Source organism: Pseudorca crassidens, chromosome 21 (genome assembly GCF_039906515.1).
Source record: "Pseudorca crassidens isolate mPseCra1 chromosome 21, mPseCra1.hap1, whole genome shotgun sequence".
In the NCBI taxonomy this organism is placed as follows: domain Eukaryota; kingdom Metazoa; phylum Chordata; class Mammalia; order Artiodactyla; family Delphinidae; genus Pseudorca; species Pseudorca crassidens.
Window position 1 is genome coordinate 5,754,682 of NC_090316.1, and position 13,485 is coordinate 5,768,166.

Consider the following 13,485-nt stretch of genomic DNA (forward strand, 5'->3'; position numbering starts at 1 on the left):
GGCAGAATCAGAAATGTTGGTTTCCACAATAAGGCAGTGGCTGGCAAAGGAGATTCAGTTCTGTGGGATGGCCAGAAGGATGCTGGCCGTGGCAGGAGACCATATGCCTTATGCCATCTGCTCTGGGACTGGGTGGGCATATGCTTGGAAGCTCCTGGGTCCGGCACAGGGGTCCTCAGGCCTGGCATCCCCCTTAGCCCTGAATGCTTTGTGGCCGACAACATCAGCCTTACCCATATGCTTGTTGGAAATGCAGAGTCCAGGGCCTCCCTATACCGTCTGAGTCAGAATCTGCATTTTATGGAGATTCCAAGTGGAATCTTGCTCCAGTTGAAAGAACCTGGAATCTGGAGTCACAAGACCAGACTTGGGTTCTCTGTTGTTTCACTTACTATGTGACACTAGAAAAGGCGTTTAACCTCTCCGAGAACTGGCTTCTTTATCCAGAAAGCAGGGTAGTAATAAAAATGCCTGTCTTACTTGCTGTACGTGGGTTGCAGTGAAGCTCAAAAAGGATAATGTAGGTGGAAGTGGTTTCCAACAGTGATAATCAAAGTAGGCTGCCTGCAGTGGGGTATGGAGTTTGCTCCCAGGCACTGCTTCCTTCATTGAGAAAGTCTTCCTCCCAAGACAAAGGGGAAAGGAAAGCCAGCTGAATAGAGAGTGCGCAGTGACGTAGCTGATTTACTGTGGGACCGATCTCCTCATCTCATAACGGACTTAACAGATTTGTGAACCAGGGCACTGCAAAACCATACAAAGGTTTTATTAATTTTATATCTCAATTTTGGAAAGCACCTTCACATATATTATCATATTTGATCCATTCAACAACTTTAAGAACAAGGTAGATGTTACTGTCCTCTTACAATGGCTTAAAAAATACGAAAGGAAGTCTAGTTGACCATCTTGCCCCTAGTCACATGGCCGGTTAAAGTGGACCAAGGACTGACTCCACAGCCCCAGGTCCCTTGCTGGGGACATGTACTCTTAACGCCACCTGCCTGAAGCCACCAGGCCCAGGGGGAGCTTTTGGCCCAACATCACGAGGAGAGAAGGTCTCTGTTCCTTTTCCTCTATGAACTGGCTTTGGGGGGCATGTTTCTCACTGTAGGAAAGAGGGCATGGAAGCCTTTCCATTTTACTTGTGTGCCTAGCTTGCTGGGTGTTCTATAGGCCTGCTGCCTGGTTGAATCCTAGCATCTGTTTGGGACAGAGCACCTTGTGCACAGAAGATAGATGGAGAGAACGGGTAGGGCATTTGCTGGCTCTGGGAGCCTCTCCAAACCAAATGGACTTGGTTGGTTGGTTTGTTTACTGAAATGGCCCTCCCAGGTGATACCAGCCCGGAACCAGGCCTCCTGGCCCCTCCTCAGAGGATCTAAAACATAAGGCATGTGCTAAGCTTGTCAACTCAGCACTCCTGTAACCAGGCTCCGGTGGCCCCTTCTATTTCAGAACGGCTATACCCCTCTGCACATCGCTGCCAAGCAGAACCAGATGGAGGTGGCCCGCAACCTGCTGCAGTACGGGGGCTCGGCGAACGCAGAGTCCGTGCAAGGCGTGACACCCCTCCACCTGGCGGCCCAGGAGGGTCACGCGGACATGGTGGCTCTCCTGCTCTCCAAACAGGCCAACGGCAACCTGGGCAACAAGGTAAACACGCGTCTGCAAATATCCCTACAGACTCAATCACATTGGGGGGTCAGCTGACGACACACTGCATCTCAGGATCAAGCACCTGCTGTGTGCCCCGGTTCTGAATCAGGTGATGCGCACGTACACGTGCACGCGCGCGTGTGTGTGTGTGTGTGTGCGTGTTCTTCGTTGCAGTGTGTGGGCTTCTCTCTAGTTGTGGTGCATGGGCTCAGTAGTTGCAGCTCGCGGGCTTTAGTTGCCCCGTGACATGTGGGATCTTAGATCCCCGACCAGGGATCAAACCCGCGTCCCCTGCACTGGAAGGTGGATTCCTAACCACTGGACCACCAGGGAAGTCCCCCTGTGTAGGTTTTATCTCAGTTTTGTAAATGAATAAACAAGTTCAGAAAGGTTGCTTATTCCAAGATTGCAGGACCCCAAGCCTACCTGATGCCAAAGCTTTGGCTGGTCCTTTCTGAAGAGGTTGACTCAAGAATCTACAAAAAGATCACTACTGAAATCCACTGCATGCTTTCCCAAGTATAGGCCAGTGTCTACATTCAGGAATGTACTAAGTAAGCTGGGACTAAATATTCTTTTTCTGTGAGGAAGATATTGTTTTCAGTGCCAACCTGTCCCTTCAATGGAGTCTCAGTCCAGGGACTGTTGACGTGTGAGCAGGAAACCCTCTATGTGGTGTACCTGGCACGTGGGGGGATGGGCGTGGGAGCCGTTTCCCAGGGGACACCCTCATGGTTTTCATCAGCTTCTCAAAAGAACGCATGACCCAAGAAAGACTGAGTCACTTCTTTTGTTAAACACCAATTTTATTGAAATATAATTCACGTACCATAAAATTCGCTCTTTTGAACTGTACTATTCGGTGGGTTTTTTGGTATATTTGCAGAATTGGACAAACACCACCACTGTCTAACTGTAGAACTTTTCCATCACCCCCAAAGGAAGCCTCAGACCCATTAGCAGCCACGTCCCATTTCCCTCAAACCCCCGTCCCCTGGCAACTAATCTCCTCTCTGTCACTATGAATTTGCCTGTTCTGGACATTTCGTACAAGTGGAATCATACGATATGAAGAGTCACTTCTTTAGACGACAGATGAACATAATACAGTTTCAGAAAGGCAAGCGTTTTGAGGGTAACTTAAGATTTCTTAAAAGCGTGTGGATCCATTGGCTCTATCGGGACGGCTTTGGACAGGTGACCCCAGGAGGGAACTGTTAGGGCAGGACCATTGTGTTGGACAGGACTCTTGGTTTCTTGCTGGTACCATTTAAATGAGCCAGGAGGAGAGGGGGGTGCCCTGCCCTGAGACATCCCCACTCATCCACATCCACACTCACCAGTCAGGTTACCGCGTTATCCCAAGGATCAGGCAGGGCACCCGGACGCTTGTGACCGACCCAGGACCTGTTCTTATGTGGGCAGCCCCACCTGCCTGCGCAGGCTTCAGCTAGGCAGGCGCACCACTGGGCCTCCCATCAGCCTGGGGGAAGCGCAGACGGCAGGGGAGGGCGAGTGGAGTCTCTGGAGAGGGGGCAGGCCCTGCCCACTGGCTCCAATGACAGAGGAGCTGCAGCCCTGTTTGCCCCACGGTTAGGAAGGCGTGTCGAGCGGGCTCCGGGGGAGGGAAGCCTTTCCTAGCATTTTTGCGTGCATGCGCACGTGTCAGTCAAGGTCGCTGGAGCGTCACCATCCTCGTGAGAAAGCTGTGATGAAAACTCCAGGAATCTGGGGGTTTCGGTCCCAGCAGGATCCTCCACCCTGTTTACTGGCTGGAATGTGCTGATCACCGGCTGCATTTAAATGTCCCGTCGTGGTTTACAATGCATTTTCGTCTGTTTTCTCAAGTGAGCCTTCCTTTGCCCTTGAGATTCGTCAGTTATAATCCCGATTTTCTCGATAAGCAAACCAAGGCTTTGAAGCTCATCTCGAGTCATGGAAATAGGAAATGTTACCACTGGAAAGGATCATAAAGTTCATCTAGTTCAGAATTCAGCAAACTACGGCCTGGGGTCCAAATCCAGCTCACCACTTGTTTGTACAAATAAAGTTTTATTGGAAGCCAGTCATGCCCATTCATTTACGTGTTGGCATAGCTGCTTTCTCACTATAACTGGCGGAGCTGGGTAGTTGCAAGAGAGACACAAGCCTAAAATATTGACCATCTGGCCCTTAACAGAAACTGTTGCTGACCTCTGATTCAGTCTAACCACCTCATATTTTAGTTAAGGATGGGGGGGGGGGCGGGGCTAGAAGAGCTTGTCTAAGGTCAAACAACTGGTTGGAGCGTGCAAAGCCAAGTTTGACTCCCAAACCTCAGTGCTCTTTCAGTGTCGCCTGGAATTCTTTCCTGGCTCCAAGCTGATGAACTGCTTTTCCTTTCCAGAGTGGACTCACTCCCCTTCATCTGGTCGCACAAGAAGGTCACGTTCCAGTGGCAGACGTGCTGATCAAACATGGTGTCACGGTGGACGCCGCCACCCGGGTAAGGCCAGCAGCCAGCACTCTGTCCACAGGGACTCCCCTTTCCCCCTGCACCCACAGGCCTACCCACTCTGGCCTCCATCACTGGTCCATCTGAGGATATTGGATACCCCGAGGACCCAGTGGCCCATTCCTGTCTGCCACTTCCTAGGGGCGGCAGTGGAGTTTGAGGACCCCAGGCCAATGGGCTCGCTTTCCAGTGGGGAGTCTAAAAAGTTGGCTAGACCTTTGATCCTCTGTAGTGAAAGGACGTTTAATCATGATTCCAAGCCCTGTCTTACATGAGAAAGGTATCAACATGTCAGGATGCACTGGAAAATTCCGCCCCTTCTACTCCGGCATTTGGCTAAAAGCAGGTCAGCATTCTTTGAGCCTCTGTGTGTGCAGGGAGCTCTGGGGGTGGGGGTTGGGTGGAGGATGACCCAGTGCCCAGCACACAGTGCAATGAGCCTCAAGGCATCTGCAGATGACATAAGAGTCAGGAAGGGACAGCCGGTGTGATATGCGGTGCAAGGGGGCTTCTCGTGAACCCACGGAGCACAGAGGGAGGAGAGGGTGTTTCCATTTGGTGGAAGGAAGAGGCTTCCTGGAAGAAGTGACATTTTGTTCTTTTTCACCAAAAGGCAACTGTATTCAAAGGAAGGGACAAAGTGACGCCCCTGTAGCCCCAGCCCCTTCCAGCGTTCCTCCGGCACATCGGGCAGCAGTGTGACATTGAAGCCTCCCTGAGAAAAATCCAGAGACATATTTTATCCCCAGCTGCCTATAGCTTCAAAAGGAACCTGCTTTAAACCAAAGAATGTTCTGGATCTTTGAGGCTTCTTTTGTGGGCCTGGTTTCGTCTTTTGGGGTCCTGTCCTGAGAGATCTTATGTTGTGGGTTAGAACTTGGGGGTCCCAAAGCCATCCCATCACTCCAGATCCAGCCTGCAGGGTCTGGGTCCAGATCACCTCTGGGACCGGGCTCCCCAGGGACACTGAGGAGCCCAGAGAGCCTTGGCTTGTTGGCGTTTGGAGGGAGCATTAAAATATTCCGCAGAATGGCTTTCTTGACAATTACCTCCTCTGCAGACAAAACTCAAATGAACAAATGCCCAAAGCCACCGATTTCTAGCCATGGCCAGTTCCTATAAATTCCATTATGGTACAACTCTGTAACCTAGACAGCCTTCTGGGGAGTTTTTCAGTGGGATTTCAGCTTTCTAGTGGAAATAAGTGTGCAAGGCAGGTCTTGTCTGGGTCGGCAGTGATCTCTGCACTGCTGTCTGTGCTCATCTGAGTCTGCTGCTCTCCCAGGGTCTGCTGGCGGCTCCCTCCTTCTGGGGTTGACCCCTTTTGGCTTCTGTAACACGGGCCTCTCCTGGCTTTCCTCCCTCCTCTTTGCTGCTTCCTCCCCATCCTCTTTTCTGACCTCCCTGTAAGTACTGCCTCAGTCCATGGGCCCCACTTTTTCTCTCCACACTTATCCTGGGGGATGTCTCTCACCTCCAAGACTTTCAACTCCCCTCAGGTGCCTCCTTGCCTTGCCCTCTTCCCCGGGCTCAGTGTCGGTTTCCAGTCACCTACTTAACCTCTCCACTTGGGTCTCTCCTAGTCATCTCACACTGCACTTGACTGACACCGAGCCCTGTCCCTCCCAGGCCCGTGGTGCCCCACTGCTGACCTTGCAAAGGGCCTCCTCATCCATCCACTCTTTCAGTCACCACTGTCGTGAGACTTTCATTCCCATCCAGCTCAGAACGGCTCGTGGTGTCCCCCGAAGCCTTGCTGGTCACCCTGTCTCCTCTCTTGCTTTCCAGATGGGTTACACTCCACTCCACGTGGCGAGCCATTATGGGAATATCAGGCTGGTGAAGTTCCTGCTACAGCACCAGGCGGACGTCAATGCCAAGACGAAGGTACTGGGTTGCCTGAGAGCAGTGCCAAGTTCAGATGCAGCCAGGGTCACTCCGGGCGCACTTGGGGCCCCACCACAACTTTCAGCTTTGACGCTGGAGGAGGAAATGGGGAAAACGCCTTTCTACGTTGCACACAGAAGACGCACACGCTCTGTGGCAGGTGGGCAGTGCTTTCTCTCGTAGCTAGCTCACCCTGCCAAATGTCTGCCTGCTTTACAGCTCGGATACAGTCCCCTGCACCAGGCAGCTCAACAAGGCCATACAGACATCGTGACACTGCTTCTCAAAAATGGTGCTTCCCCAAACGAGGTCAGCTCGGTAAGTACCCGCCCGGTTCCTGATTTCAGAGACCTGCTCTCACGGGCGGCCCCATGCGCTATCCCTTCACCAGGGAAACTCGGGTCATCCTCCTGTGTGTCTGGGGCCTGGACGGGCTCCCCAGGGCGTGGGCTGTTGGGATTAGTTCCTCCTTCTGGAAGACAGAAGGTTATCCTGGTAGCACTGTTTCCCCTCCCCCCTTTTTATATTTTTTAAAATATTGTCAAAACCCTTTCTGAAATCTGTGGGAGTGAACAAAGCCAAATGTCTTGAGTGGTGTGTGAGGTTTGGGGGCCTCGGTGTCTTCAGCCACGTCCGTGGTCACTGTTCAGGGTGAACTTCCTGCCCTGGATAACGCGACTGTCAGCTTTACTAGGTTGTCGCCGCGGCCGCTTCCAGCTCAGCAAGCGTGCAGGCCTTTGTGGGTGCGGTTGCTGAAACCGTGGATGGGGCTGAATCGGAGCAGGGCACCCCCTGGGACCAGAGAACTTAGAAGAAAAGAAAGCCTCAGTATCCGTTTAGTGTCGCTTAGCTCTGCCTTTTAAAACCAGAGTAGAAATAGGCCCCTCCCCTGTTTCTGGTGACTCGTGATTTCTGATTGGCCTGAGAAGAGTTCACTGAAGTATGTGGATTACTCTAACTATTTGAATGCTCAGTAACTGACACCCAAAGAACCGGCCTTGGGAGCCATGGGCAGTACTGCCCGGTGCCCTCCTATTCCTACAACTGCATCTGGTGCCCCCCTGACCCTGACCTTCCCTCTGGCTCTCCTCTTGACCACCCTTGACTTTGGTGGTAAGATCTCCCCTGCTCCCATTCAAGGCTGGCGCACTGTGGCCTCCTCTCGCCCTGCAGCGTCGTTGTGGGCGTCGGCGACACACATCTGGGCCCACGCGTGTGCAGGGGTCTTGCTCTGGGTATGAACGACTGGGGCGTGAGCTCGGTCTGACCTCGCCCTCCCTCCGCTGTTCTCCCCAGAATGGAACCACACCTCTGGCCATAGCCAAGCGCTTGGGCTACATTTCTGTAACAGACGTGCTCAAGGTTGTCACCGATGAAACCAGTGTCGCGGTACGTCTGCTCCTCCCCTGCACCCCTACCCCGGACACACACAGCCTGGCCGCAGGGCGCCCCTTGGGGTACCCCGGGAAAGGGAGCCTAGGTGTCCTAGGATTCCCGCGGGAAGCTCAGAGCCAAAAGAACTGGGGACGGGGCGCGGGGGGCGGGGCTCCTCCTTCATCAGGCGGGTCTTTACTGCCACCTAGCGGCCGGAGGAGTAGGGGCCGCCACCAGACCGGAGCGGGTAGCCCTGGATGGGACTGGGGGCAGGTACCAGGCGCCGGGAAGCTGGGGTTCCGTTCATCCCTCTGCGGTTCCTGCCAGACCCCAGAGACCCTCTTAGCTGTCATTTTCTTCATTTGGGACAAACATCCTTTGCCGTCTCCTTCCAGTCTCCACACTCATAACCAGGTAACTGCTGAATGGGTGAAAGGGCCCACTGCTGTGTTTGGGTTGAAGTCTTTGCTTTTTCTCCTTTTAGTTGGTCAGCGACAAGCACCGGATGAGCTTCCCCGAGACGGTGGATGAGATCCTGGACGTCTCTGAAGATGAAGGTACAGGCTGGGATCAACACCGCGTCCGGGTCAAGTCAGGCTGAAAGGGGTGCTCGGGGCTCTGAACACTCCGGTGGGGGGGGGGCCCTGCTGTCGCCCCGGGGCACCTCACAGCATGCCCACCTCTGCCGACCTAGTCAGAGCTGGACAGAACCACGCTCTAAAGATGCTGTCCGTTATCCAAAAGACCCCTTTAATGTGATTTTAGAAGAAGGAAATCTACATCGCAGGGATTAAAATATAAAATCCCACAAAGTTTCACAAATACATGTGTGTCTGCCTATATCATACAAGGACTGTGATTCAACTCAGTCAACTCTCAGAGCTGTAAGGAGCTGTCATAAAATTCCACTTGGTGTGTTCCTTGTGCTTTGAACAAAGCTTGTTTCATTTAAAATCTGGAAGAATTGCTTTTCATAAGCTGCTCTTCTAACCACCCGCTGGGTCGACAGTCAGTCATTATGAAATGACTGTAGTTTCAACTTCTGTGGCCACGGGTACTTATGGCACTTTTCCTGCCCCAGGCAAGCCTGTCTTCCCACTGAACTTGGAAGAGAAAGATCGTGATAAAAAAGGGTGGGGCTGGATCAGATTTCTCTCTGGCCCCTTGCATATCAGTAACCCAGGGGTCATGTAGTTTTGTCAGCTAGGCGATGAAAGCTCTCTTGTATCCCCTTTGATGATATGCCTCTTAATTTAACTGACTTCAATCCTATCCATCCTTAAACTTGGCTCTTCTTTGCTTTCCAGGAACTGCTCATATAACTATAATGGGTATGAAACACTTTCTGTTCCCTGTGGTCCATTCTCACAAGTGCATTTCACTTTAAGCAATCCAAGATCTCACTAATCCATCCCTGGTTTTCATAACAATCAGAGCTTGACTAAAACAGGAAATTTCCATCGTAAGATCCGTGCCCTGGCGGGCGGCTCCAACCTGTCCATGTCTGTGTCTGTGCCCATGCCACTGTGTCTGTGATCATAACTGCATGAGCTGCTGTGATTCCATCCTGTCGGCTCCAGATCACAACGCCAGGACACACACTGCTGAGGGGCAGTAAAGGACCCTGCAAGGTCCAGGGCTCCAACTCCAGTTCAAGGAGGCGAGAGAAACAAAGAGGCAGTCTGGTTTGCAGACAGACTTTGAACCTCCTGGTGATGCGCTTAGGAAATAATGAGGGTTCAGCCGCCATGGTTATTAAAGTTCCTAGAGCCTCTCAAAATGGATGGGTTTGGTTCCACAGTTGTTTATTCTTCTGTTGCGTGTGGTGTGGAAAAGAACAGAAGCACCTCTTTCTTTGGTGTCAGTGCACACGCCACAAGGGCTGTTTTGAAGTGGAACTTGTCAGGCAGAAAAAGTTCTTTTTTTTGATGGGACTGTTTTCTTCTCCAAAGCCTGGTGCAGACTAAGATATCAGGGACTGGCTGCCCCGCTCCAGGTACCAGGGCTGGAGGAACAGGGTCAGGGCTGGTTGAAGACGTTGCTATGGTCCTCCTGGAGCATCTGAGACCTTCCCCCACTCCTCGGGGTGAGCGTTGAGAAGAGCAGCAGATTCCCTCTTTTCTTTTGAAAAAGAAAGAGGGAATCTCCGTCCTGTCACTCACTTAAACTTGTGCGGTTTCAGGGGAAGAACTTGTTGGCTTCAAGGCTGAGAAGCAGGATACCAGGGATATAGATGAAGAGAAAGAGCTGCTGGATTTTGTGCCGAAGCTGGACCAAGTGTAAGTAATGCTCACGCCGAGGCAGGTCAAGGTCCACCCCGGGGACTGAGTAGGAAGATTCCAGAGCTGGAAGGTTCCAGGAAGGCCGAGCCCGGACGGAGCGCTGGTCCAGCACCTTAGGATAAGCTAGCCCTGCACCAGGGGTGCCAGGCAGGCGCAGAGGTCTCTCCTACCGCAAGCCACCCTCTCAGGGGTCCCTGCCCCCCACTGTTCCTTCTCTTCTCGCTCAGTCTCCATACCCCTCCCCCTCTCACACACTCAGCTTCTCACCAGAAAAAATCCACCAAGGGAGATTGCCATTAGAAACCATTGCCAAAAAAGGGCGGGGGGGGGGAGTGTCATTATGGGATTATATGAAATCATGTGTGTGAAACTTTTGAAAATTGCAAAGCACTACAGAATTTTTAAAAGCTTTCATTCAATTAAAAGAATTTAAATAATAAAAAAAAGAAAGGAACTTTTGCCAAGCTGGCCTCAGAGGCTGGCCACGTCCCTCCATTGGCCTGTCCATTAGGGAAGACCCACGGAGGGTTTATGTCTGCCTGTGTTTCTCATTCCTCCCTGAGATGCTGTGAGCTATTGCGACGTGGGTGCATCGCCACACCCGGGGACTTTGTGAATGAATCTAAAAGTGACAACTTTCTAGAAACACTGAGCCCTCGGTATTTTCTGAAAAGACAGGCGTGTGCCAGCTTGGTCCCAGGGCTTATACAAAATAGGGCAATGGACCAAGGAGAAGGAAAACTATGATTAGTATTTACTGAACTTCGTTTAGAAAGAAACTTGAGACTCGGACCCTGACCACGGAGAACCTACAGATATATTGGTAGAATCAAAACACACACCCAGTGGACAGATCGTGACGCAGAATAAGATGTAATGGCCAGAGCGAGGGTTCCCTCACCAAGGGGTCGAAGGCTGCAGAACAGGGGTGGTGCATGCAGGAAGACTTCCTGGAGGAGGCAGGTCCTTCACTCAGCCAGGACAGTCAGGCTCTGGGGACAGGCATGGGGGCAGAGGGAGGAGGCTGGTCAGTGTGTGAAGGCCAGGATGCACCACATGTGCCAGTGGGATTCAGGTGGTGGCGAGCGGTCGGATCGGATAGGTGATCCTGGGGGTACAGAAGTGTTTCACTAAGGCCTTCCGTGGAAGAGGGGGGCTACTCATAAGGATCATCCCTTGATGTCCCAACGTTCTCGGCACACAGGGTGGAATCCCCAGCCATCCCTCGGATTCCTTGCGTCACACCTGAGACAGTGCTGATCAGATCTGAAGAGCCAGAGCAGGTAAGAAGCATCCTTTCTCTTACTTCCCCTTGGCAGGGAGCAGGTCCCCTGGACAGTGATTGTTTTGAGACGACCTGCAGGACAATAGGAACTCATAGCTGAGAGCTGGCAGCGTTTACCAAGCCCCGCAGGTCCCAGATTCCACGTGTTCTTGGTAGCACTTGTGCTGTCAGTGCTCTTATCCTAGCTGTTGATGATCTGGGTCTCCGAGAGCCGAAGGGCGTGTGGGACACCCTCACGCTGGTCTCAGTGGGGCTGAGAACTGACTCCAGAAGTTTTGGCTCCAAAGCCCATGTTCTCGGGGCCACAGCCCCTGAGCACACGCCTTATGCACCTGTTGGGGCCAAGGGTCCCGGCGCCAGAGAGGGAGCCTGCGGCTGCATTTGCACTCTGTGAAGCTGCGGGCGGCTCTGGAACTCTGAGCTTTTTTTCTTTCACGTCCATAAAAAAAGGGGACAGTTTCTGCCTCACCTTCCTCAAGGGATTACCGGGAGCTTAAAATACCAATACAGATGGAAAGAAGACGGCAAGGAGAGCTGTTCCCGGCGTGGGCTGTTACTCATTACAATACCCTATTTTGTGGCTTCCCTGGATGCCACCTGAATTTGTCTCCAAGATCGGTGGGATGGTTTAAAACAATGTAATTCCTCTTGGTTTAATTTTAGGCCATTTGGCACTTTGTCACCTGGGCAAAGGGGTTTTCTAGGGTAAAAAGAAAGCAGTGTGGTATTTGAAGGTTGGGACTGGCCACCCTGAGGCCCGATCACCGAGCCGGGCTTGTCCGTTTTCCAGCTGAGGCTGGTCTCTTCCCCTGCCACTGAAGGCACGCGCATCCCCTCGACCCGAAAGTGGAGCCAGAGGGAGGCGGCTGTGACGCCGTCCAATCCGCCATTCCACCCTCGGGCACATCATAGTGGTGTGACGTTGGTGTCACACCCCGGGTGACATTTGGGAGACCCGGTCAAACGTGGCCCTGGGGCTGCAGTGGCACGTTCCCCGGGGGCCGCCGAAGACGACAGTGAGAAGGTCCGAGCGGACCCGGGTCTTGCTGTTCCCTGGCCAACCGTGCCCTGAGTCCTTGCCTAAGTCATGAACCCGAGGCATGAACCTGGGTCTCCTGGCGTCCCGCTGTGCCCCGTCTGGGGTGGGAGGATGTGGGAGGAGACGGTCCAGCTGGGGAGGGGCTCAGAGTGCAGGGAGGGTGACTACCGCAGGGCCCAGCTGTGTGGTGGGAGCCCTTCCAGATCAGCGCCTCCTACGCTGGGCCCCTTGGTTCACGGCTGAGCCTCCCCGACCTTGGCCGAGACCATCAGCCGTGGCCCGGGGGTGACAGGACAGCTGGCCTTTGTCCCCTCTGCAGGCGTCTAAGGAGTATGATGAAGACTCGCTGATCCCCAGCAGCCCGGCCACAGAGACCTCAGACAACATCAGCCCGGTGGCCAGCCCTGTGCACACAGGGTGAGTGGCCTGGGAGGGGCTGGCAGCTCTGGCCCTGCTCGCCCACCCAGGAGAAGCCAACACGGACCTGCTGTGCCCTAGGTTCCTGGTGAGCTTCATGGTGGACGCCCGCGGGGGCTCCATGCGGGGCAGCAGGCACAATGGCCTGCGGGTGGTGGTCCCGCCCCGGACGTGCGCAGCACCCACTCGCATCACCTGCCGCCTGGTGAAGCCCCAGAAGCTGCCCACGCCGCCCCCGCTGGCCGAGGAGGAGGGCCTGGCCAGCAGGGTCATCGCCCTGGGCCCCACGGGAGTCCAGTTCCTGAGGTGAGAGGTCACTCCCATGCCCCCGACCTGTCCCTGCTGCGCTGCGACCACGCAGCCCCAGCCCAGCCCGGGCAGAGGGGAGGCGAGCCTGCAGCCCGCACCCGTGTTCTCTGTGTCCTGACCGGTCAGAGCCAGGGGTCCATGTGTTCCTTCCACGGCCTGTTCTAGGTACACGTAGGAGTCTGTTCCCCAGGGGGAGCTTAACGCCCTCAGCGCCTGTGTGACACTAGAGGGGGGATGAAGATGGCCACTTTCGGGGCCCCCAGGGTTTGATTATTTAAGCTCTGAAACGGTCTTCCTAGAAGGCGGCCCTGCAGCATGGCCCCCAAGGACAGGACTGATGGTTTCAGAGGCTCCCTCCTCACCTTTCCCGCAGCAGAAGGGCTTCTCCTTGGAGCTCTGCATCCCTCAGGCGCCACGGGCTCTGTGTTGGAACGGGTCTTGCCCAGGAGGCCCTGCCCTCCCATCTCCATCCACGGCCTGTCCCCGCTGCCAAGCTTTCATCCACCGATTGTAAAGCAGCTGTGAAACGCTTTCACGTTGACTTCCCCTTCACATGTAGTCCTCAAAGCCGTCCTCCCAAGGAAATGTCCTTTCACACACTGACACGGGAGGAAGCTGAGGCTCAGAGGGGTTGGGTCGCCCGTCTAGGACGTCAGGCGGGCCCTCGGGCTCAGGTCCAGGGGCAGCTTTATTCTGCTGAGCCTCGGCCGTGTGGCCATGGCAGGAGAGCCCCCTGTGA

At 53.9% G+C, this 13,485-nt stretch overlaps 1 protein-coding gene across 16 annotated transcripts in view; it reads left to right on the plus strand.

Moving 5' to 3' along the window:
- The window catches only part of ANK1 (ankyrin 1), a 214,031-nt gene that overhangs the window by 159,997 nt on the left and 40,549 nt on the right, over nucleotides 1-13,485 (plus strand). For 12 of the 16 annotated variants that reach the window (XM_067721829.1, XM_067721826.1, XM_067721831.1 and 9 more), the window contains 11 exons: nucleotides 1,459-1,656; nucleotides 4,046-4,144; nucleotides 5,942-6,040; nucleotides 6,260-6,358; nucleotides 7,337-7,429; nucleotides 7,899-7,971; nucleotides 8,722-8,745; nucleotides 9,597-9,693; nucleotides 10,901-10,979; nucleotides 12,340-12,437; nucleotides 12,519-12,743. In XM_067721829.1, coding sequence (XP_067577930.1) covers nucleotides 1,459-1,656; nucleotides 4,046-4,144; nucleotides 5,942-6,040; nucleotides 6,260-6,358; nucleotides 7,337-7,429; nucleotides 7,899-7,971; nucleotides 8,722-8,745; nucleotides 9,597-9,693; nucleotides 10,901-10,979; nucleotides 12,340-12,437; nucleotides 12,519-12,743 — 1,184 coding nt within the window. The remainder of the gene's footprint in view (nucleotides 1-1,458; nucleotides 1,657-4,045; nucleotides 4,145-5,941; nucleotides 6,041-6,259; nucleotides 6,359-7,336; nucleotides 7,430-7,898; nucleotides 7,972-8,721; nucleotides 8,746-9,596; nucleotides 9,694-10,900; nucleotides 10,980-12,339; nucleotides 12,438-12,518; nucleotides 12,744-13,485) is intronic. The other 4 variants (XM_067721822.1, XM_067721823.1, XM_067721815.1 and 1 more) reach the window with 1 other exon arrangement.